Raw genomic sequence first — 25,987 nt, 5'->3', positions numbered from 1 at the left:
GCTGGGCTAAGTGTCCTCGGGCACTTCCGTCCAGCTGTGGGGTCCCTGTCCCTTTAAGAATTTCAAAAAGCACTCACTTTTCTTTGTCCCGGGTGCACCGATTGTGGGGACCCACTCACAGGTCTTACTGTCCGGTTTCCCTAGTTTCCAGCACCCCACGCACGCACTGTGTGTCTGCGCTCTGGTGCGGATGGCTGGGGCTGGGTGTTTAGCAGTCCTGGGCTCCCTCTCCCTCCCCGCTCTGACTCCTCTCCTCCCGCCGGGAGCTGGGGTGAAGGGCGTTTGGGTCCCGCTGGGCCGGGGCTTGTATCTTACCCCCTTCGCGAGGTGCTGGGTTCTCGCAGGTGTGGATGTGGTCTGGCTGTTTTCCTGTGTCTTCTGGTCTCTCTTTTAGGATTAGTTGTATTTGTTGTATTTTCAAAAATACATATGGTTTTGGGAGGAGATTTCCGCTGCTCTACTCATGCCGCCATCTTGGTTCTCTCCCCTGGGGTTTACATTTTTAACCTCTTCAGTGCTATGCCTAATTGATCAATTTTTCAAACTTTCCTCTAGAGCTATAAAATTCCCTCTAAGTACTGCTTTATATATCCCATAGGTTTTGATAAGTGGTATTTTTGTTATTTTCCAGTTCTGAATATTTTCTGATTTCTGCTATATTTCTTTTTTGGCACTTGAATTGTTTAAAATTATGTTTTAGAAGTTCCTATGGTTTAAGTTATCTGTTTTTTATTGGTTTCTAGCTTACCTGTACTATGGTTCAGAGAATGTGGTCTGTGTGTAATGTTTCTTGATGCTTGCTTTATGGCCTAGTACAGGGTCAGTTTTTGTAATTGTCTTGTGTATGCTTGAAAAGAGTATGTATTTTCCAAATGTGTTACATGTAACATGTCCATTTAGATTAACTTGTTAATTGTGTTATTCAAATCTATTTTTCTTTTTTGTGTGTGTGCATTTGATTTATCAGTTTCTGAGAAAGGTACATTAAAAACATCCTGTTTTGGAATACTATTTGCCAGTTTTTTTTATGATTCTACCTACTTTTCCTTTATGTATTTGATACTGTGTTATTAGGCACAAACAGTTTAAGAATGCTTGTTATCTTCCTAGAGAATTAAATCTTTTAATGATATACAGCGAACTGCCTACCCTGCCTTTTCCAATCTCTTCTAATGAGATGTGTTTGTCTCTTTGCCTCATGTTAATGTAACTACACCAGCTTTCTTTTGGTTACTATTTTCCTGATATATCTTTTTCCATCTTCTTAACTTTCAATTTTTCTGTGACTGTTAGGTGTTTCCCCAGTGAACAGAAAATAGATGGAGTCTATTTTTTTAAAGCATTCTGATAATATTTCCCTTTAACTAGAGAGTTGTAGAGTCCAGTATATTAATTTTGCTTACTGATAAATTTGGATTTATTTCTGCCCTTTTCTTTTGTACCTCATATTTTATTTTTTGATCAAAAGATTCCTCCCTACCCTCATCCCTTTTTGTTCCTACTTTCCTTTTCAATTTCAAAACTATACATTATTTTTATTCTTTTAGTGATTAGGAACATTAATATACATATTCAATTTAGCAAAGTCTAAATTTAGTTGATAGTTATAGCCTTCTCCAGAACATTACAGGGAACTTAAAAATTCTTCAGTTCCAATCTCCTTCCAGTTTATAAACTTCTGTTCAATATTTTAGTTCTACCTTTATAAATGACATTTTAAATGCCATGTTATTTTTTTAAATTAATTAATTATTTTTTACCTACACCCACAGTTCTTATTCCATTCTGTATATCGATCTTCTTCCTCCTAGGATCATCTTTCTTTCTGCAGTAGAGCCTATAGAAATTCCTGTAATTAGGATCAGTCCATAGCAAACTTTTCACTTTTTAATTATTGTTTGAAAATATTTTTATTTCACCCCTATTTTGGAAATACTAGTTTCACTGACATTTGTTTTCTGTTAGCACTTTAAAGACATTATTTCACTATTTTCTGGTTTCCATTGTGCTGTTGTCTTCCTAAATCTGAGGATTGTTTTTCTGTCTTTCTTTTAATTAAGTTTTAATTAATTTAAGTTCTCGACCATTATCTTTTCAAATATTACATATTCACCATTCTCTCTATCTTTCCTTCTGGGACTCTGATCATATCTGTGTTGGGCTATATAGTTCAACTTTCTTTCATATTACTTATTTCTTTGTGTTGCACTCTGGCTACTTTCTGAAGATACACCTTCTAGCTCTCAAGTCTTTGTTTTCAATGGCTACATAACTACTTAACTTCATTTGTTGAGTTTTTAGTCATTATTTTTTTAACTCTTAAAGTTTTTTTTCCCCCCTAAGTCCTCTTGTTTATTTTTGAAAGTCTCTTTTTCCTTTGTCATATTAGTGCCTTTAATATTTTTAAAGTTTTTTCCTTAAAGCCTTATTTCTGACAAGTCGGCTTTCTGCTGTCCTCACAGGCCAGATTTCCAGTTGGTGTTTCTCGCTGACTCTTGCTCATGGTGCCTTGCTCTTTATGTGTTTCACTATTTTCAATTGTGAACTCATGTTCCTTGGAACTTTATCTGAGAATTCTTTAGGGCCTGGGTGAAAGTCACATTCTTTAAGAGAGGACATGTGTTTACTTTTAGCAGATGTCTGGAAATACTGTGAACCCAGATTCACTGAAAACTAAATGTTTGGCTTGGGCTTTTTGGGCCCCACAGTTAGTTTGCATTTTGGTTCCTTAGTACTCTGTATTTTTGCTTTCTCATTTGCCCCCAAGGATTTTCTTTCCATTCCCATCAGCTCAGTCATGCATTTGAAAAGGATTTTAAAGATATCTTACCTGTTAATAATGTAGGCGCTCTTACTTGGAGGGTCTCTCTGGTCTTCTAACTTGTCATTTTGCTAGAAATCAATGTCTTTATTATACTTTTAAATTTGACAGTGATGTTCATCTTCATGCAGATTATATTTCCTTCAGGACTGCATATCCTAACTTCCTATTTGTGGTATCCCCTTGAGACTTCCCATAAGGATAAATCAGTCATTTGTTCTCTTCTGTTTTTTACTGAACTCCTTAACATAACACTTGTCTTAGTCCTCATATTGCTCACTTTCTTTTGAACTTTAGTGTTTTCTTCCAGTTTGTCCTTACAGAGGGAAGTCCTTGCTTGTCAAGTACTGGGAGGTCACATGACTCTGTCCACTTGTGCGTGGGCTCCCTTCTCATCCCAAACCCCTATTCAAGGAAGGAGGAAATAGTTGGAGGTTGCTGTATTTTTACTTTGCCAGTTAAGAGTCCAGCAGGGCGGGAGAAATAAGAAAAGCTGGATCAGAGGCTCTTCTACCGGACTGAAGAATTTGTTTTTTGTGTTCTCTGTGGCACTCCGGGGTTAGCTAGGTAGGTCAGTGCCACAGTCCTTGTCTGTCAACTCCTAGGTAGGAGTTTCTTAAAAGGGGAGCTGCCTCTCTCCCACCAGGTCCACCAGGCAGGGGTGTTCTTCAGGGCAGTTTCTACCATTGTGTCTGGGTGGATCCTCAACTTTGTGGTTCCAGATACCTGGTGAGTCAATTTTCTTAGGGCTGGCCACATATTATTCAAACCTAAATCGAAGTTTCTGAGTTTTCAGTGAGTAATGCTCCTGGAACGTGACCTCAGGTTGCGGTCCAGCCTGTTGTCTCTCCATTGACTCACAACTGTGAAGCCAGGTTGTGACAGGATCTGAGTGAGGAAGCAGAATGAGGAGAGACGGTTCTGTGGTTTAAAGTTTGGTAGCAGATGACCAAGAAGGGCTGATGCATCTGTCTCCAAAGGTAGGGACAGCTTTAGTTCCTAAGCCCCAGTACCTTTTCCCTGGTGGTATGAACAGTTATCCATAGTCAATCCTTACCCTTCTTCTCCTGTATTTCCAGGACTGACCAATTCCTTTTTTTCACTGACATAGTCTTTCTCTTGATGTATTAATACAATCTACCCATTCAGGGTTAAGGCTTAGTTAGAAGCTGTTCTTCCCTTTGAGGTGATTTTGCCTCTTCTTGCCCTGAACCACTATGCATTGATTGCATGATCCAGTTCCCCAAGGGCAGCCCTATTTCCTTTTATCCCAAGTTTTGGGGGGAATGCCTCATTGCAGCTCTTGAGTACTGACAACAATTTATCCAAAGGCTTTGAAGCAAAGGTTTTCTGAGCAAAGGAATTAATTAAGGGTGTGGCTCCCAAGTGAGGAAGCATTTCCAGAAGGCGTCCAAGGCAGTTTGTCTCAGAACTTCATGGTTGTCTGTCCCTACCTTTGGAGATGGATGCATCAGCCCTCTGAATTTGAGAGGTGGAGGGAGAAGGGATATTTTAACTTTAATGACATTAATGGTTTTACCTGTACATGTGTATATATCAGGTGGAATAATTAGGAAGACACTTATCTCCTCTTTAAAGTAGGTTTCCTAATATCTGCTGACACTGGTTTAGCAAGAATTACTGTATGTGCTTGAAAGTAACAAAACTGTACTTCTTTAAAAAGATCTCAGTTCAGATGTGTTGCCAGCACAGCCTGGCCTCCCCCCTCCACCCATTAGTTCTGATGAGGGAGGTTTGATGCCTGTCACTGCGTGTAATCTGGACCTTCCTTTGTGAGTCATTCCTTCTCTCATTTTCTCAGAGCAAATACAAATCGCCCATCAAATGACAAGTGAAGGCCCAGGGGAGGCAAGGGGAGGGAAATCAGAGCCGAAATCTGTTAGCTATTTGGAGTAATTGGTTATTTGCTGTGTTTGCTGGTTGGGAAGCAGAGCACATACTTTACGGTCTCTCCTGTTACGGGGGCTGGAGTCACCCGCCGATATTGGATCCTCGTTGCCGGAGCCCTTGGCTCCGGGCGCCTTTCCCCTGCTTGGCATTCCTGTGGTCTCCTCGGGGGTGCACCCCTCCTCCCTCGATGCACACTGCAGGGGGGACAGCCTGGGGTGAAGCTTGTCTGGTAAACTCCAGGGCCTCACCAGGGAGGAGGAGGCCCCAGCCCCCTTCAACCGGCTCTCCTTGCTTCCATCTCTGCCTCCACCCCTCGACACTCCCTGCTTCCCAAGAGGTCTTTCCCCCACCCAGTCTGTGAGGGACCTGTTTTCCCATTCAGAGAAGGAGATTCATCTCTTCCCAAAGGGAAATCCTCAGCTTCCTTGGAAATCTACAGGACAAGAAGTTCTGGGGTCTAATTTAATGCCCGTGTGACCCTCTTAGCCCTGTCCCCATCCCTGTCCCCTCCTGCCCCTTAGCCTGGGGAGAGCAGTGCTTGCACCTTGGCACAGCACTTTCCGCTGAGCAGCAGGCTCTTGGAGGAAGCTCGCAGGAGCTTGTTAACCAAGCTGGTGTCTTCAGCACCTCCTTACATTAACTGGGACATGGGGTGACCGGATGGAATCAGCTGCGTGTTCAAATATAAAATATTTGAAAAGTAATATGATTTTGTGTATGAAAATGCACACAGTAACTAGAAAGTAGGTTGACTTTGGCACATAGTAGGTTCCCCCAAAATACCTTTAAAATTGAATTTAAGATAGTTAAGATTAGTGTCTGTAGTTTGATGAATGCTCCACAGTCTTGGGAAGGCCTTCAAAAATAGTTTTTCTCTTAAGTAGATTGCTGGAACTCTTACTAAGCAAAACTGTCTACATAAGCAGAATGAAGGTAAGGGAAGCATTGCCCGGGCCCTGTTGGAATCATCACAGATGCTGAATTCGTGACATCTCATTTTCTTCTCCATCGGTTTGAAGACACTGATAGGATGTTCTTTCCTTCACCCCACTGGATAGATTCCATTCCTCCGGGCTTTCTGCAGGGCACATGGAGCCAGCTGTCCTTGGGGGACCAAGTCATGGGCCCATATGTCCACCTGAGGCTCCTGAGTTGCGAGAGGGCCAGCAAGCTGGGATTCCCCAGATGTACCCCACCCTGTTTGGGTCCCCCATCTGGAATAGGCCATTAGTCAAATTATCAGGTCCTGACCCTTTTCTGCACACCATCTGCCTGACTTTATGAGGTTGCAGGCACACTTATTCACTGGGCCTTTTGTAAGCAATTCAGCATTTTGGTTAAAGGTCTTCCCTTCCCTCCCACCTTTGCTGGCCCATCCTGAAGTCAGAGGAAGTGGAGTAATAATGACCTCTTCCACAGCCATGGAGGCAGGACTGCAGGGGAGTGTCAACAAGAGGTTGGAAGCCTGCTGTTGCACTTGTGGAAATAATTAAGTGATTTTTGTTATGGGTGTGTAGGGTTCTGCTGAATCAACATGGTAGCTGGCTGTGGGCATATGTCTGTGTGGTTTTGGGGGGTATGAAAGGTTTAGTATGCATGGTATGGGTAGGTTTGAAATTGGGGTATTTGCATGTCTGGGGTTTGTCTGGTCTTCACGTTGGCATAAGTACATGTATGTTACATCTGTGTTTATATTAGTGTGGTGCATCAGAAAATAGTTTCAGTTTCTTAAACCTCAGGACATTAATTAATTACAGGATCATAATATCATTATTCCAGTTATGCAGACATTGAGCTTTGGGGCAGCAGTGTTGGGGATCAAACTGACAATGCTGGCAGTCTCAACAAGTGTTTTTGTCACGGTGAACCTCAAAGGCCATAAAGTTTCTTTGAAGACATCAGTTTAGCCTCACACTGATCCCAGTGTTGGGTTGTATTATTACTATCTTGATGATAATGATTTGTGCTATGAGAGAAATTACATTCAGCGCAGTCTAGGATGTCTACCTCTGGTTGACATAGGCAGTGAAGGCCTACTTAAAATTATAAAAACTAATGGACCTCTTTTTTAGAGGTTGGTATGTTCAGTCTCATGTAGTGATCCAAGGTGTAATGTTCTGACCTTGATGATTAATGAATTTGACCAAGAACTTTTCTCTTTGATTCAGCTGTTTATCCTGGGGAGACAACACAAGTGATGTTTCCTCCACCCTCCCAATTTCCTCACTTTATAGAAAAGCAGACATAGGATTATTGTTGTTTTGTTAATTTTGCTATCCATATTCATGGGATGTGTTAGGCCCACTGATTGCAAATGGGAGATTAAATGTTCAGAATGTGCTGTGCTGATTTGGGTCTTCGGAGGGATTAGGGTGCCCATTACACTGGATCAAGGCTGGAGAAGCATATTTTTGTTACATGACTCTAGTTGCTCAGTAACTGAATGTTGGCTATTAGCTGAAATTGGAGAGGCTGCTGGTCCGTGCCTTGATCAGACTTACTTGCTTGTCTGGCTGAATGATGAGGGGCCTTGAACCTTCAGCATGGGGAAATAAAGTTTTAATGGCCAGACTTCTTGCTAAAGCCTGAGATGACATTTAACAACCAAGCCTTTTGCATTTGTTTCTCCTCCTTGCCATGTTCCAAGACTGGATGCTTAGCTACTGCAAAATGAGTTCAAGAGCACACTCGGAATGAGAGGACATATGGCCACTTCCGTTTCGGAGCTTTGGAGTATGGGATCCCACTAACATCAGAGGGCTGGCTGGCTTTGGCACATGGAAGGGCCCTTCTGTGTCTGTGGGGCTCATTCTTATGAGTGTGCTAACTTTTTTTGGACTTCCTGAGGATGAGAAGGAAGAAGTGGGCTTGAAATAACTCTGTCAGAAGCCAGATTAGTGAAATAGCAGGAATGATGTTTTCAAGTCACATCTGTAAGTGTATTAAAATTATAACTTTATTTTTCTCTAATTCAACTTAATCTGTTTTTTGAGCTCACATTTTTCCTGATGGCACAAAATCCTGCTATTCTTCAACAGTTTAGGTTTAAGCTTTGTCAGTTTTGGGCTTTCCCACCTTGTTCTTGCTTCTGGGAGGCAGCTAAATTCTGGATTGAGCTTCCATAATGTCATGATACCTGTTAAGAAACAGCCACTAAACCTCACCTGGAACTCTGAGGGATGAGGAAATTGCAGCTGAGAGAGGGGTCTGGGGAAGACTAGGTGTAGTAAGATTTAGGTCCTTTTTGGTGATCAATTGATTGTTCATTTCACAAAAATTGAACTATCATTTCCTTAGAAAGTACTTGAGATTCCTACTTTTGTTGTCTAGAGGTTATGTTGCTTGTATTTGATCATTTGCTCTTTTTTATGGAGATAATCCACATAAAATGCAAGTCCCTATTCAGTGTACAATTCAATGTTTTTTGGCATATTAACAGAATTGTGCAACCATCTCCATAATCAACTTTAGAATATTCGCATCACTCCAAAAAGAAATCCTGTACCCAGGAGCAGTCATCCCCCATTTCCTCCTAACCACTCCCAGCCCTAGACCACTAATCTCTTTTTTATCTCAATTGATTTGCCTGCTCTGAAACCTTTCATGGAAATGGAATCATACAATATGTGGCCTTTTTTGTGATTAACTTCTTTAACTTAGGGTAATGTTTTAAAGGCTCATCCATGTTGTAGCATGCATCAATTCTTCATTGCTTTTTATTATTAAATAATTTGCCATTGTATGGATATATAATCTTTTCCTTATCCATATATCAGTCAATGGACATTCAGATTGTTTCTACTTGGCTATTATGAAAGGTGCTATGATGAGCATCATGTACAAGTTTTGGTGTGGGCGCGGGTTTTCATTTCTCCCAGCTCTATACCCGGGAGTGGAATTCCTGGCTCATGTGGTAGCCTTTTGAGGAACTGCCAGACTGTTTTCCAAAGTGACAGCACCATTTTACATTCTCACCAGCAGTGTTCCAGTTTATCCACATCCTCACCAATACTTGTTACTATCTGACTTTTTGACTATATCCATCCTACTAGGTATGAAGTGTTTTCTCACTGTGGCTTTGATGTGAATTTCTTTGATGTCTAACTGTTAGGAAGGGAAGGACTCAGCTTGGTGTCACAGGGAAGTCAGATACAGTGAGACGAGAGGCCAAAGTCAAGGAAGCAAAGTAAGTTTTAATACACTCTGCAGAGAGTAGCAGAGCGGGCTTGCCTAAGACAAGACAGGTAGGTGTGGATGCTCATTCTGAGTCTTCTTTTATGTGGTTTTTGGCCGGTCAGAGAGGTCCTTGATTGACAGCTGTCAGCTCTCTAGGCTTGTTCTGATTGGTGAGATGGGGACAGGGGCTGTGCTGTGCCTGTGCTTCTGATGTTTCTTATCTGGGGGGACCCCGGACATTTCCTGAGTCATCTTAGACCCTGTGGCTTTATCTGATTAACTCTTTGAATCATTTCTGGCTCTCTGGTTCTGTTTGATCAACTCCCTGAGTCATCTTTGGGGGGGCCCTTTCTCTTTTTCATCCTGCTCATTTCTGTCTTTCTGCCTAACATAATGATGAGCACCTTTTTATGTACTTTTGTCCATTTGTTTATCTTCTTTGGGAGGAATGTCTCTGTAGGTCTGTTGCTTACTTTTTATTGGTTTTGTGTCATTTTTATTATTGAATTGTGTACATCCTCTATATACTCTGGTAACAAATCTTTTATCAGATATATGATTTGCAAATATTTTGTCTCCCGTTCTGTGAATTATCTTTTCACTTTGCCAGTAGTGTTTCTTGAATTGTTCTTTATTTTAAAAATCATGTAAGAAACATGTGCACACAATGAAAAAGTAGAGAATTTTGAGTGATACACAAAAATAAGAGGAATAAACAAAACATTTATAATGTTATCATTCAGAGACAATTGCTCTGAATACTTGCCATTTGGTCCTTTCACTAAAATGAAATCACATTATTCATTTTTTAACTTTCTATAAATCTTACCAGTATCCTTCCTGTATCAATAAATATATTTCAACAGCATCATTTTTTTTGTGTTGCATAACATTTAATCATATGGATGTTCGGTTTACCCAAACAGTCCCTTATTGTTGGATGTGTAAGCTGTTTCAAGTATTATAAATGAAGTTAAATCTTTATGCGTATCTATGATTACTTTCTTTGGATAGATTTCTGGAACAGGATTGATGGGTCAAAGTGTATACACACTTTTAAGGCTGTGGAAACATGCAGCCAAATTGCTCTCTGGAAAGGCTGGCCAGCTATGCTCCTGTTAGCAACTTGTGAGCGAGCCAGCCCTTGGCCAAGAACCTAACCTGGTCCACACAAAAGAAACAGCAATACTATTATTAGTAATAGCAGTAAACACATTGCACTTATGTGTTAGGCACTGTTCGAAGCTCTTTATGCATTTTGACTCATTTATTCTTCACAATAACTATCAAATTGGTACTATTATTTTTCCATTTTACAGGTAAGATAATTGAGGCCCAGAGAGGTTAAGTAGTTGCTAGTCACACAGCTAGGAGTGGCAGGATTTGAACCTTGCTAGTCTGGCTCCTAAATCCTGGGTCCCCACTATACTGATTTACTGCTTTTTAATGTCTATATCACATAAAAATTATTGGCAGAGCCAGCCCTATGTACAAAAGCCCAAAAGGGAAAACACTTGGTATTAAGCACAATACTAGCTACTGCTTTAAGATATTCTTTATAATGCTAAGAAAGCTTCTTTTTATTCTAAACTTAGAATTTCATTTAGGAATAGCTGAAAAATTTCCTCTCCCCTTTCTCCCAGCTTCTTTTTTGCATGTTATAGATCAAGGTTTGGCAAACTTATTTTTCTTATAGGGCCAGAGAGTAAATATTTTAGTCGTATGGGACATGAGATCCCAGTTGCAACTACTCAGCTCTGCGTTGTAGCTGAAAAGCAGCCACAGACAATATTTAAATTACAAAACCAGGTGGTGGGCTAGTGCACCATAGTTTACAAATGTGTGTTACAGACGATCATGTGGATTTTCTCTCTCTACTCACTCATATTGAGCCACTCCTGCGTTCTGGAATAATCCAGCCTGACCGTGCCAGATTTCCTCCTGTAATTTATTTGTTAGTATTTTATATGGGATCTTTATGTCTCTATTCAGGTATAGGATTAATCCTTGTGTGTATGTCTTTGTCAAACTTCACAAAACGAATGGGGAAATTTTGTCTTTTTTCTGTGCTGTGGAGCAAAGAATGATTTATTCTTTCAAAGACTGATAGAACTTTCTCCCCAAGAAACCACCTTGCCTGATGTCATTTTTGGAGGTAGTTCTTTAAGAGTTCTTCCTCTTTCAGGGTTATGGATCTCTCATGTTTTCTATTAATTTTGAATCAATTTTGGCAATTTATATTTTTCTAGAAAATTTTTGATCTCATCTAGATTTTCCAAGGTTTTGTCACTGATTCGGATATAGCAAATCTTTTAATATTTTCATTCTTCCAATAGTAACTTTTTATTCTTTTTCATTCCTAATTTAACATTAGATTTGATAAATGTTTGTTTTATTGGCCTTTTCAAAGTTTGCTCTGGGGTTTAATGATCAATTATAATATTCTGTTTTCTAATATATTAATATCTACTTATCATTTTCAAATTTTGGTCTTCCTGCCTTTCTCTTTTTAATTTCTTGAGCTATCAGATTATTTTCACTCCTTTTGTATAAAAGCAATACCATTTAAGGCTGAATTTTGTGTACAGGCATAGCTATATAATCCACAAATTTTGGGGCATAGACCTCTTACTGTCAGTATTTTCTAACTATTTGTGATTTTACTTTTGGTTTTCTCTTTTACCCAGGAAGGTTTTAAGAGTGTGCATTTAAATTTCAAAAAATTAAATCTTAAATTTCTCATTAGTTTCTAGTTTTATATTGTATTATGGCTAGAGAATATGACTGATATCAGTGTATTTCTTGGATTTCATTGAGATTTGCTTTGTGGCTTTTAATTTTTTCTAAGAGCTAGAGCTTCAATGGTGCTGGAAAAGAAGGTATATTTTCTGTTTTCAGATTATATAAGGTTTGTCTATTTAGTTGACACTGTTAATTAAATTGACACAGATTCTGTCTTCATATTCTTTTTTTTTATTGGTTTTTCAAGACTGAGGAAAATGTAATAATTTTCCCACAACTGTTGTGTTCCTGTCATTTCTTTGTACAAAACACACTGGTCAGTTACCTGTTTGTGCCTGACTCCAAGCCTGCATCATAAACTCAAACCTTAAAGCCTCTGGGCTGGGGAAGAAAATAGAGACTTAGTAAGAATCAAACAGCTAAACTGAATTCCATTCTAACAGTTTCTGCCTATATGTACACAATTGCCTGTGTGTTAGTGTGTGTGTTTTTGTGGGGGGGGTATATGTGCCTATACTTCTCTCTTGGGCATGTACATATATTTATATATATATTCTTCTGTGTGTTGGTGAGTGTAAGTTTGATATATGTGTTTCTGTCTGTTCTTTCACCCATGGCATCTTTTTCTTATACTGAACTTAAAGCATCAGGGCTAGGGTCTGCCCATGCTGGCTTTTTCTAGAGTGGTTATAAGTCAGAAAGCTCTGCTAACCTGCATCTAAACCCAACTCAACCTCTTTTGCTCTCTCCTGGCTGCAGAAGGCCCTCCTGGTAAGTTGGTCAGATAATGACTCTCTGTAGACTCAGCCTTCCCGTGGCATCTGCTCTCCATGCTGTGTGTCTGGGGACCACATTCTGGCCACACACAGGGTGTTAGAGCCAGACTTCCAGAATGGGTGGAGACTCTGAGAACCTTATCCTTACCCTCGCCCCATTGGGCTTGTTCAGGTACCCTTGGCGTCATTCCACTTGTGCTACCCTTAATAAGCCAGAACTCAAAGGACTGGGCATTGATTTACAGGGAGCCACCAGCATTTCCAGAAACTCGATAATAGACTTTAGTTCCTTTGATAGGATCAGAGCAGCTTCCTGGCAGGTCTCCTAGCACACCCCCTCGTACAGAGGAGGGAAGCAAGTCCCGTCCCAGATGGGCTCTCTTTACACCTTGTCCTTGGCCCTTCCCACTGAACTGGGTGAGCTTTAATGGTACCAACAGGTGCAGACTAAGTGCTCAGCCTGTGGCAGGGTTTGGGGAAGGCCTGGAGAAGAGTGACCATCCCATGTTTTGGAACCTTGCTGATTCCCTGGGCAACAGGATACACACACACACTTAGACAGGACATAGCTGCAGGAGCATTTTAGACACAATAACTAAGAGGGCATGTGGACACACTATGTGCAGAAGGAGCTAAAAGGTGGGGAGACCAGTGTGGGCCTCAACAGGCCTCTCTACAGTTTCTTACAAACATGAGTAAGTGGAGGAAGGACACGCAAGAGAGCATGTTGCCACAAACTTCCCTTCTCACCTAATTTCCTCTGTTTAGCGTACTGTCTTTTGAATAATGGGTACTTGGTAAGTATTTGTTGATTTTTGGGGACTCTGCCTTCATTTGACCTTCAAGGAGGATAAGTTCTGATTTCTGATGCTTTCTTTTCTTTGCTGGGATCAGGGGCAGGATAGCAATGTGGGGTCTGAGTTTTCCTGAGTCTGCTCCATTTTATTCATAAATAACACATTATTGACATTTTCATGCAAAGAGTTACCCTCAGCATCCTCTGATTTTAGCCTCAATATGTCCCTAGAATGTAGGAGCCCCACGATGATTGTGTCTACTTCACAGAAAGGAAAAGGGAGGCCCAGAGAGCGAAACAGAATCACACAGTGAAGGGGTGTTAAAACCTTTCTTCCCGTCTGTGCAGTCTGCCTCTGGAGAGGCGGGGAGTTTCAGCTCTCTGCTCCTCTGAACTCACCCAACCCGAGAGCTCTGAAGTCCAGGCCAGCCCACCGGCCTTGCTAGGTGTCCAGCCCGGAAGGGTCTTGCTTGCCAAGTTCTGTTTCTGAAGTGGTTTCTTTCTTTCTACCTACTCAGGAGGAGGAGTTCATCGATTGGTGGAGCAAATTCTTTGCTTCTACAGGGGAAAGAGAAAAGTGTGGCTTGTACTTGGAGAAAGACTTTGATACTCTAAAGGTGAGGCCTCTCCAAAATGTGCTTTTTGGTCTAACAGTCCCTGGGCACATGTGATGGGCAGCAGGACATACAACAGAAAGAGAATCTATGTATTTGTCCCGTCATTTGGTTCCTGAGGCTGGTGAATCCTGGTGAACTAACTGAGGTGAGAAAGGTCATTCATCTATTTAGAGCAAGACGTCAGTTTGGGCTGACTTCTTGGGAAGAATGGAAAAATACGTTAGTATTTATGGGGAGTGATGCCTGGGATTTGTTTAAAATGCTCAAAAAAAGTAAGAGGGGAGAGAGAATGTGTGGGTGGCCCTCAATAGATTTTTTTAAATTATGGGAACTGCAAAATATTGGAAATAGTTAAAACTTGGAGATGGGTACTAGGGATTTGTTATACTACTCTGTTTCTTTTAAAGTTATTTGAACTTCTCTATAATAAAAAATTTATATCAAAATACAAAGGAAATTCAGCTTGAGAATGTGGCTATGATTCCCCCACCTCTACACTTGGGACAGAAATTACCTAGCAAGTATAAAAATATGGTGAGCTCTGTTTCTGTGAAAAAAAAAAGAAAGGAAAAAAGAAAGAAAAACCCCCAAAACCAAACCAAGAATGACTCAGTCAAATTCTGGTATTTTGAGGAAATTCCACAAATACAATTTTATACTTTTTAGAAGTAAACTGCCTAAAAAAAAAAAAAGACAACCAGAGGTGACTCAAAATGACTCCAAAGGAGTTGTGTAGTGCTGTGGAGCTAAAATTCAGGATGCTTAGTTACACTTGAACTTACACAGATAAACAAGCCATAATATTTTAGTATAAGGATACTTCAATTATTTGCATGAGACATACTGATGTAGCAACTGCTTGTTATTTATTTGAAATTCAAATTTAACTGGGTATCCTGTATTTTGACTTGCTATATCTGGTGACCCTACTTAGAGGTAGGCAAAGGCTGTCAGACACAGGGGAGACCTGAGGAGGCCTTGCAGGTACTGGGTGAATGGGGTTTGAGGCTGGCTGGAGTGGTGGGTGGCCTGGGCTTTTAAGTAGGCCTTTGGGAGACACTACAAAGGGTGACTTCACAAGGTGGCCTGAGTTGTCTCTGGTACACCGCAAGCTTCCAGTGAATAGCGTGTGCAGACCTGGACATGCAGAGTGAGGTCTCGGGCAGCACGATGGCTCCAAAAGCATAGGCCTCCTCTGGCAGCAAGTTCTTCATTGACTTAAGGCAGGTGCATGAGGTGGGCAGAGACAGACCTCTTTGTGTATCAGGAGAAGGCCTGACACATTAGGTTTGGCATGTGGTGCCATGGTCTTGCCAAAAAAATGAGAAAAACCAAGAATGAGGGTTCCCTCCCTGGTGGCCCATGGCTCTGGCCCCCTTTCTGCTCCCTCAGATGCCAGATACTGAATGGGCACCCAGCCTTCCAGCTTGACCTCTTTGAGGAGGTCTCTGACAGAATCCAAGTGAAAATGGGCTGTACAAAACAAAATGCACTCAACCTGTTTCTGGGGGGAGGTGGGGAACCAGTCCTGGAAGGAGACCTGTTCCTTTAAGGATAAGTAAATAGAAGAAAACTACCACCAACAACATGAGTCTTTGAAAAATAGCCTGTAGCATTATGGAGAGGCTGAAGTACACAATGAGTTGAGAAAAAACATTTTGGAAACCACCAGCATAGGGGAAAAAAAACAATTTGTAGTCTCAATGGCAAAAGATAGAAAAAAAGATTAAACAAGAAAACAAAAGCAAATAATAAAGTACAATAGAAAAAGAATAAATATAGTTTTCCTAATAAATAAAAATGGATTAAACTTCTGTATTAAGTGATAAGGACTCAGACAATATAAAAAGTCAAAATTCATTATTCTGTCTTTAAAAGACATGTCTAAAGCAATACAACTTAGAATGGCTAAAAAAATTAATCTATTGGCAAAAAAAATAAAGTAAGTACAAATAAAAGAGAAAGAATTTAACATAAAAATGAAGGAAACCAAATGGAGTATATTATATAAATAAGACACATTTGAGTGAAAAAAACTCCTAAACATTTATTCATAGAATAGTAAAATTTAAAAATAATTAAAACAAAAATAGAACTACATAAACTAATGCCTCACATGAATAAAAGCATAAAATCACAGAAATTAAAGTGGTGGGGATTTTAATGCACCTCCTGGACAGATGAATCAGAAAATTAAATAAACAAATAAATAAGGAAATAAAGGTTGAATAACAAGGTAAATATTTTTAATCTACATCAAAATAGCTTTAAAATGGAGAATAAACATAATAAAAAGTAGAGAATACATTTTTCCCTAATGCTTAGAGAACACTTATAAAATTTGATCACATATTAGTTTAGTAAGAATTTACCAAAAGCAGAAATTATTCAAGACAGATTAAAATTCAATAAAATGAGAAATTAGTAACAAAAGTTTAAACAAAAAGATCAACCACTTGGAAATTACAGAAGTATTTTATTGGGACTTCCAGTATGAACATGGCTGCATAAGTCAGCATTTTTCCCCTCCTGGAAATCATTCAAACCCACAAACTCCATTTTCGGTAAAAGTTGAAAACAAAATCTGGAGACTCTAAAATACATATAAGAGATGTCCAAGGGCAACCAAAATTGAATAGAAGCCACTTGTCAGTAAGTGAAGAGAAGATGTATGAAAATGATGAAAGGTCATAGTGGCAGATTTCAGAAAACCCCAAACTTCCTAATAAAAGAATGTTGATCATTATTTAAGACAGGCTGTAGTACATAGGGGCTTATTATCTATTCTCTTTACATTTGTGTGTGCTTGAAAAGTTTCATAATAAATAGTTAAAAAATACAGTTCCTGAAATTGTGGTTCACCATAGAATATTAAAGTTATTCCTTGTTTACAACAATGGATGTGGGAACTTTGCAGACAGGTTCAGGCTGGTGATAGAAGCCTCTTAGACCTGGTTTGGTTCAGGGAAACAGAGAATGTGGAGCTACATGAAGAATTACACAGATGAGCCATATTTGCAGGAAGCAGTCTGTCTCTGTGGTGGGAACAAAGGAAGTTATTAGTCTAGGAAAATTTAACACATTTAGTGATAAGTAGTAATAAAAGAACTATCATGGTATTAATTTAAAAATACTGTAAAAAAGAAGAGAAAATATAAATCAAAACTTAACCAAAAGGAAAGGATATATATCCACAAGAAAAAGGTTGCCAAGGAGCAGATGAAATATTTTGCTATGAACTTTTTAGGAATGGGGCAGATAGAATGCAAAGAAGAAATGAAATAACTCAAGAGATGAAGAGATGAAATATGAGCTGGTAGGATTTGGGAAAGAAAGACAAGAAAACATGAAATTGGAAGAGGCACAGGGCAGAATGGCCACATTGCAAAACACAGTGAGGGCCGTAGAGGACAGAATGATGAAAGTAAGCAAAATGATATGGAAATAAAGAGCTATAAAAAAATAGAAAATGATAGATATATAAGTCAGAGAAAGGAAATCCAACATTTGCATAATTGGAGTCTTCGAGGAAGACAACCAAAACAATTAAATAAAACAAATAAGCACCTAATAGTTCAATAAAACTTCACTGAAATGAAAGAATGATTGAATATACATATTACAAGGTCCCCTGTGTGTCAGGAAAAGTTGACCCAGGTTGGCCAACCCCAAGACATAAAGACATACTCTGGTGTATGTTATTGCAGTTCAGAGATAAAGAAAGAATTTTTAAGGCAGTCATAACCACTGCAAAAGAAGCACTAGGTCACTTAAAATAAATAAATCAAGGTGGCTTCAACTCCTGCACAGCAACATGTAATACCCAAAGACAGTGAAGCACCATGTGTAAGATCATCAAGGAAAGAGAGGGTGACTCAAGGATTTATATTCAGTCAAGCTGCCCTTCAAGCACAAAGGCTACAGACACCCAAGCGTGCATCATATAGTCAGGAACTAGGAAATATGGTTCCTGTGAGCCTGTCTTCAAGAACTCCTAGGGAATGAACTTTAGCCAGCTAGGTGATAACTGGGAAAACCACAATGAAAGGACTGGTTGTGGTTATAGTTTACCTTAGACTTAAGATGAAAATAAATGGAAGGGTTAGCGTAACAGATAGAATGTAAATATATACACTGAAAATGCAGAAGTGATGAAATTGGCAAAAATTAGGTGGAGAAGGAGGCAAGAATGGGATGCAGAATAAGGACACTGGTTGCCTTATTATAGAATAAGGAGAGTAGATAGATATTATTTAAACTTGGCCAATTATAGAAGTATAAGCAAATCACAAACAGACAGTATAGAGGTGAATATTAAGGAAGGTAATATTGTCTAAAACTGGGTGAAGGAGAGGGAGGAAGATAAAATTTGATTATTTTAATCATTGCTATAGTAGGGAATTCATAAATACTGTCCTTAAAGATACAGAGGACTGAGAGTATTATTAGTGTTTATAAATTTATAATAATATTAGAACATAAACCCAAGTCATCCTGGATATCAGAAGAACCAAACACACACAGACACAGATCATGAAGACAAAGATTAAAAAAAAAAAAATCCATGAAACTCAAAAATGTAATATAAATATGTTAGATAACTTATATAAATGTAAAACCAGACCAAATATATCTGTCATATTAATCACTTCTTAATTACAAATTAAATCAGATCTCCAAGCAAAATCTAACTAAAATAAAGAGATTCATAAAGGTTGAAAATAAAAGATTGTGCAAATGTGTGCCTGGCAAATACAGATGAAAAGAAAACAGAAGTCATAATCTTAATATTAGATGAGTATATTCAGGTCCCCAAAATTAAACAAAGAATGGCACTTTATAATGCTAAATGATACAATTCCAAGGGATGACAGTTAAGAGAGTATCTGTGTGCTAAATAATACAATGTCAATATTTGTAAAACAGTAATTACAGGAGATACAAGAAGAGAGAGAAACACACTGGAGGTAGAGGGAGATTTTAACTCTTTTCTCTCAGTTCATGTCAGGTCATGGGGACAAAAATATGAGAGGATATAGAAAACTGATACAATTATTGGAGCTGATTGAACCCTGTAGCCTGAAAAGCAAGACTATACCTATTGGCACAGATACTGGCCACATATCAGGCCATGAAGAAAACCTTAGTGAATTTCAAAAAGTGGCAATACTGCTGACAATGTTTCTTGATTATCAGGCCATAAAAGGAGAACTTGAAAACAAGATCAACAGCCCAAAAAAACTCTTCTATCTGGAAAGAAAACCCCTCTTTTTAAACAATTCTTGGTGAAAGAGAAAATACAAACCAAGATTGCAGAGTACCTGTGGAACAATGATAAAATGCTACATATTACAGTGTAATGGTTATAGCTAAAGCAGCATGCAGAGAGTTTATAGCCTTAAAAATTTATTTTAATTAAAAGAATGAAAGCTAACTAAGCATCTAGCTCTTGGATCAAATAATACACATAAAATTGTAATTATGGAATGCCAAGAAAATGAAAATGAAAACATTATACATCAAAACAAATGGGGCAATGCCAAGGCAGTTGTAAGCAGAGGCAACTTCATAGTAATAAGTATTCCCCTTATACGACTAGAAAGAACAAAGTAGATAAAACTTCAGCTGAAGAAGTTAAAAAGAATTAGGAAAAAAACTTAAAAGCAGTAGGAAGAAGAAAATCAGAAAAAATAAAAGCAGAAATAAGGAACTAGACACAACCAAGAAAATGGTAGAATTGACAAAGAACTGGTCCTTTGATCGAAAGGATTCAACTATATAAATAGAGCAAGAAAATACACAAATTGATGAATACCTAATATTAACGAAATAATTCACTGGTATTTTTTGGGAATCAGAATATAAGGCAATAATATTTTCTTGTATATGTTAATTTTTGATAATGAAACTATATCACTTGCCTAATTAATTATTCCTTAGAAGAGACAGAATTGAGCTAGTCCTTAACATGAGAAATACTATTTAGCAATATGAGAGAGGAATTTACCTGCCATGTCTTGTCTGTCAGTTTCAGATATACTGGAAGAAAATTAAGTTGTTTAATATCAGTATTTATTAGGTACATTTTATCATCTGTAATAGAAAACTACTGCTTCGTTTTAACCTCAGCAGTTCCAAAGCACTGCTCTAACAAATAGAAGTGATTGGCTGTTTGAGAGGAGTGACATAAAAACATAGTCCACAAATTTTAAGTGGTGCACAAAAGACACTCGGCTGGTGGTATTCGATACCACTGTTTGGACATTCTTGGCAGTGAGTATTTTTGCTTAAAATGCTTATGCCTACATTTTCCAGAGTTCTGTCTTGATCTCCATATAAAAAGCCGGTTAACTTATCATTTATTTGTTTAACTGTGATCTTATTCTCTTAAAAAATGCACCACCCATGTGTATGATGACTCAGATACCTGGAGTATTGGGTTAAACAGAAAACCCTATTCCCTAAGGGCACTGAACAAAGTCTTCCCCTCTCACTTTCTCATCCTGTTTGTTTTTTTCCTTTTTCCTCTGACTTTAATCTCCACTCTTTGTATCCTTTCTATCTCTGCCTCTGTTCTTCTTTCCTTCTCCACTTCTTTTCCTCCTTGGCCCCCATTCCTTCATCTCCCCCACCTGCCGTCCCGTTGGCCTCTCTTCCTCTGATTTGCTTATGGCCTTTGTTCCTCATTTTCTTCTCTCCCTTCCCTTACTCAAATACTCTTATTTTCCTCTTCCATCGCTTTCCCTTGTTCCCTTCTCTGTCCCCACATGTCACAGGTCTATGACACACAGCTGGAGAATGTGGCTGCCTTTGAGGGCCTGTCTGACTTTTGTAACACCTTCAAGCTCTACCGGGGCAAGACTCAGGGGGAGCCGGAGGACCCGTCTGTCACTGGGGAATTTAAGGTACGTCCTTGAGGGCCTGGCCCTGAACCAGGGAAGCCTGAGACCGTGGAGTGGCCGCAATACACAAAGTGGGTGGGAGCAGAGGAACTGCAGCTAATGACCACAGTACTGTTGTTGGGGAACGTGGTGGCGATGGGATGGCGCTGAGGTCTCTGCTCTGATGGCTCTGGCAGAGATGAGAGGAGTGGTCAGAATGGTGATTGTGTTGGTGACAGTGATGATAAAAATGAATTTTGGCCCCTCATTCTCCTCAGGGCCTCTTCAAAATTTATCCCCTCCCAGAAGACCCGGCCATCCCCATGCCCCCAAGACAGTTCCACCAGCTGGCTGCCCAGGGGCCGCAGGAGTGCCTGGTCCGCATCTACATCATCCGGGCATTCGGCCTGCAGCCCAAGGACCCCAATGGGAAGGTAATTCCTGGAGTGCTCCCCTCCCCCAGAATAGCAGGCTGGGGTACAAATGGGCTGTGGGATCTGGACACAACTCTGCTCAGAGAGCTCACAGTAAGCCGGGGAAACCAGAAAAACACCTACAACACTGAGATGTGACTGGATGGAGCTCTACCGAGGGCCGTTCTCTAGGTGGTCGCAAAAGGCCAAAGTCAGAACAAGACTTTGGAGTATTGAGGAAGGCTCCCTGGAAGGAACAGGATTCTTAAGGTTGGGCTAGGAGGGAGAAGAAAATAGTATTTTAGTGGCGGTCAGAAAACTCAGCAAAAGCTTGCAAGAAGACTGTTTAGTGTACGTTTAGCCCACTGATAAGGCCCGAGGAAAGCAACATTGCGGGTGTGGGCGGGGGCTGGGCGCGTAGGGCTTTCAGTGCTGGGGGAAGGGAGACAGGGGGGTGGGCAGGATCAGTAATCCTGTTGTGCCTGGCCACGGTGGAGCCTGAGGCAAAAAGAAAAACCAGTAATACTGATCCTGTCTTTATTAAAACTTTAGTATTTTGTTCATCATGGGCTATTGACATTGATTTTAATTTTTTAAATATATTGCATTAAAATTTTGTTTATTTTGAGTACTCATTTTTTAGGGGGCATTGAGGCACCTTCCCTCTTAACTTTTGTGCCTGAGGCAGATACTTGTTCGCTTCATTCTGGTCCTGGCCCTGAGTGAAGCCTGGAACTTGGAAGGGGCAGGGGTCTGGAGTTGGGGAAGGTGGGAAGGGAGGGCCAGAGGAAAGTTGGGAAAAGAGAGAGGAAAGAAGGGAGGCAGGGCTGGGGTGATTGGTGTTCAGAGATAGCAGGCTGGGGTCCTCTCTTGTCCCCTTAGATGGGTGCAGGCCTGGCATGTGGCCTTGAGGCTGTGGGTGGAGGCCTGGTGTCCTGCCCCGAGAACCCTGCTTTGCAAGGGAAGAAGTCAGAGCCCCCCTTCAAGGCAAGGTCACAGGACAGAAGGGAGCCACCCCAGCGCAGGCACACCCGACAGCCTCCACAATGTGGCTGATGGCCAGCTCATTTACTCCAAGACTTCTGGATGCCAAGGCTGACCCTGAGCCCTCCCCCCAGCCCAGCGGCTCTGGGAGGCTAGTTGAGGGGATGCTGTTGTTTACAGGTGGTGCCGAGGGCTGACAAAGTCTGGCTGTCTCCCTCCCTTTCCATCTGCTGAAGCAGAGGTCACAGAGAGGACCCCAGCCTGGCCCAGTCACATATTTAACACAAACCACTGTGTTTCTGAGGATTTGGACCATGCTCCCATCCACCTTCTGCCACTGGGGCAGTGGATTAGGAGTGTGGAAGACTCAGGTACCCCATTTTCATTCCTGGACCATGGCTAGAAGTCCATGTTGGGGCCAGTTGGTACAGTGTGCTGTTCAGGACAGGGCCCTGGCCTGGCAGGGTGGCAGAATGGAAATTTCTTTTTGCTAGTCACCTAGCCTTAACAGGAGGAAGAAGACTCCTCATGAAGCCTCAGAGGTATGTTGGGAAAGTGACTTCACTTAAGTCTTTCTGTCTTTCTTCCAGTGTGATCCTTACATCAAGGTCTCCATAGGGAAGAAATCAGTGAGTGACCAGGACAACTACATCCCCTGCACTCTGGAGCCTGTGTTTGGAAAGTAAGTTGGGGGCAACTTGGGTCTTGGGGTCGAGGTGCCAGTCTGGACCACCCAGCCCAGTGGGGAGATGTCCCCAGCTCCTAGAGCAAAGCCGTATTCCCTCAATCTTGCATGTCTGTGGGACTCTAACCTCAGCTGGCTTTTCATTATGTGCTAAAGGCCTGAGTCCTGGCAAGAGCTCCTAGTTAAACACAGAAACAATTCCCTCAAAAGATCAGAAATCTAAATGGAAACCCACAGCATGCATTTGCTAATTATTTTTTTAGATTAACTTTTACTTGGAATGATTTTAGATTTACAGAAAAGTTACAAAGATAGTTTCCATATACCCTTCACTCCATTTCCCCCACCATGAACATCTCACCTAACCACGGTACATTTGTCAAAACTAAGAGATTGATTGGTGCACTGCTGTTTACTAAGCTCTAGACTTTATTAGGATGTTGCCAACTTTCCCACTAATGTCCTTCTACTGTTCCAGGACCTAATCCAGGACCCTACCTTGCATTTTGTAATTGTTCTTATTGTTACATTTCATCTCTGGCGGGTAGATAGAGGAAGGAGTGTGGACTCAAGACAGTAAAATGCTTCTTGAAGTCTAAGAACAAGGAGAGGAAGGACCAGTGCCTATTGCCTGGGAGTGGTTCCCAGGCCTCCTGAACCACTTGCTATTTGGATGTGAGCTCACTCAGGTCAGGCTGGAGAGAGAAACGCAGGGGGGTCGGTGGCTATTTCTCTAGCACCTTTATGAGAAGGCACGTGGTGTTTGGATATTAAGTGACTCGTTGGATTCATAAGCCAGTATCCATCGGGTTAGCCGTGGTCGCTCAGCCTGTAGCAAGGACTCAGTCAGTCTGCTGGGGGGAAAGGGCGGCTACAGTTTTTGGAAGTGGAACATTCCTGGCTGGTGGTGAGCCTCCAGCAAGCTGGAATTGGAGGGAAGGGCCACAGGGAAGAGGGTGGCTGGGAGCTCTGTTTGGTGAGCTCTAGTGGTTGGCATGGGGCCACAGGCTACTGGTGAGCAGACAACAGATCGGGCCTGTTCCACAATAGACATGCGGGGTCAGCACCCAGGGCAGGGCGGGGAAGTGAGTGTGGAAGCACATCCCTCCCGCTCCATTTCACCATCTCCTCCAGGTCATGGCCCAGCTGTTTTGCCTGTGGTTTTCGGTCTCCCTCAGCAGAAACTCCTCTAGAACCCATGTGTTGAATAAGTACAACTCAGGGGATGTAACTGAAACACGACCTTGTCTGTCAGTATCCCGCAGCTGTGTGTTCTCTGGGGGTTACCTCCTCATTCCCTAAGCGCAGAGTGGGGCAGGCAACCCACTTTGTCACAAACCCACAGTCTCAAGTTGGTAACCAGAATGCCGTTCATGTATAATCCTGAGCCCTGAGTGGAGGCCCTGGGGCAGTTACCCCCTCTCCTGGCTGGGTCTGCTTTGGGTACAGTGTGTGGATCTGCCTGTGACAGAAGGAGGGGCTTTGCCTCTCTCCCTTCCCTGTCTAGTGTCCACCCTCCCCCACCCCCGCAATCACCAAGGTTCTGACTGGTGCAGGGCCAGGACTAGGGGAGCCCCTATGAGAGGAGGGGCCCCACCTCATGTGCCCACTTTCCCTGTTGTCCGGATACCCTCTGCATGGCAGATGTTTAAAGCTGACTTACTTTCTTGTGCGTGCTTTGCAGAAAGCCTCTCTGAGCCCTCGCACTGTAGCTCCAAGGTGTGTCCCTCTAGCTGGTGGCCCCCACCCCCTGGCTCTCAGGTGGGCCTCTGCAGCTTCTCAGGTTGGAGCCCCAGGTCCCACAGGGTAGGACTCAGAGTGGCTGCGTTCTCCAGTCTGGCCTTGCAATGGCCAGCCAGGATGGGGGTAGTGCAGCTCCTGACAAATGTGGCCTCTCTCTGCCTGTCTCTCCCCATCTCTGCCCCCGGTGCTGCACTTCCCTGAGTGTGACTTGGGTGCCAGGCAATGTCTCCTACCTACAGGGGAAAAGGGACATGTCTACATTTGACCTCCGTGGGGGGTGGGGATCTCAGAGTGCAGTGGGAGCTCTCTACAAAGACATCTCTTCACAGATCCTCTCTCCATCCTACTCAAGAAGTAGGCCTGAAGCCCCAGGAGTCCCGGAATTGAGTCCAGGCCATCCCCTTGGTAGACCAGAGCTCTGGCGCCTTCACATGTCTTGTCTTCTGGTGTCCTGGCAGAAGCTTCAGTTTAAATTTTCTGTTCTCATTCATCCATTCATTCATCCTGTGGTCCATCAGGCAGGCACCTGCTCTATGCCCAGCCTAGATTATTTGTGCATGTGCACACAAACACGGACACACACACACACTCAGAGAAGCCCAGTGCCAGTAGAGCACTGTGGGTGGTGTGCTTTAAGAGTTACAGGAGGCCGGTGGGGGCTTGGGGGTGACTCCAGGGCCACTCCTGGGAGGGGAGGAGAGGGCCAAGGTGGCTTCTAAGCCCCTGCTCTTGTCCTGCCCTCCCTTGAGTTCCTGCTGTGCCCATCAACATCAGGGGGCTGGCCCGAGTCCTGACATCTGTCTTGGGCCTCCCGCAGGATGTTTGAGCTGACCTGCACTCTGCCTCTGGAGAAGGACTTGAAGATTACTCTCTATGACTATGACCTCCTCTCCAAGGATGAAAAGATCGGAGAGACGGTCATCGACCTGGAGGACAGGCTGCTGTCCAAGTTTGGGGCTCGCTGTGGACTCCCGCAGACCTACTGTGTGTAGGTGCTCGGGGGCTGGCTGATTCTCTGATAACAATCCCACCCCCTGAACACTGAGCACTCCATGTGTGCCAGCCCCGGGCTAAGCACCTCACAGGCATTTCCTCACTCAACCCAGCTGGGGTCTTCTCCCCACTCTACAGATAAGGAAACTGAGGCCCAGAGATGTTACGGCTTGTGAGTTGTGGGATTAGGATTTGAACCTGTTTGGCTGACCCTAAGAACCTGGCTCTTCATCATGTTGTTATAAACCAGTTCTCCTTAAAGCACCACTGAGGGCCTGTAGGGGGAAAGAGAGGGAAGGAAGGAAAGGAGAAGGGAGCCAGACAGTGGGACACATGAGCCCCAGCTGCGCCCAAAGGGGGTTAGGTCAGGTGAACTTCTGTGTGGACAGCCCCTGCCACTTCCTGCCAACTTAGGTCTTGTTTGGGTCTGATTCTCTGAATCTGGAAAT

The 25,987-nt window shown here is 42.0% G+C and overlaps 1 protein-coding gene and 1 long non-coding RNA gene across 22 annotated transcripts in view; one reads left to right on the top strand and one right to left on the bottom strand.

Annotated features, from left to right (window-relative positions):
* LOC130682574 (uncharacterized) overlaps positions 1 to 25,987 on the bottom strand; it is a 252,916-nt gene that overhangs the window by 127,244 nt on the left and 99,685 nt on the right. The window lies entirely within an intron of this gene.
* The window catches only part of DYSF (dysferlin), a 224,339-nt gene that overhangs the window by 177,694 nt on the left and 20,658 nt on the right, over positions 1 to 25,987 (top strand). For all 21 annotated transcript variants that reach the window (XM_036908364.2, XM_036908361.2, XM_036908363.2 and 18 more), the window contains 5 exons: positions 13,741 to 13,839; positions 20,616 to 20,744; positions 20,999 to 21,154; positions 22,708 to 22,799; positions 25,363 to 25,533. In XM_036908364.2, coding sequence (XP_036764259.2) covers positions 13,741 to 13,839; positions 20,616 to 20,744; positions 20,999 to 21,154; positions 22,708 to 22,799; positions 25,363 to 25,533 — 647 coding nt within the window. The remainder of the gene's footprint in view (positions 1 to 13,740; positions 13,840 to 20,615; positions 20,745 to 20,998; positions 21,155 to 22,707; positions 22,800 to 25,362; positions 25,534 to 25,987) is intronic.

The sequence above is a fragment of the Manis pentadactyla genome, chromosome 2 (assembly GCF_030020395.1).
Source record: "Manis pentadactyla isolate mManPen7 chromosome 2, mManPen7.hap1, whole genome shotgun sequence".
Taxonomy (NCBI): domain Eukaryota; kingdom Metazoa; phylum Chordata; class Mammalia; order Pholidota; family Manidae; genus Manis; species Manis pentadactyla.
This window is presented reverse-complemented; position numbering and strand designations above follow the sequence as displayed.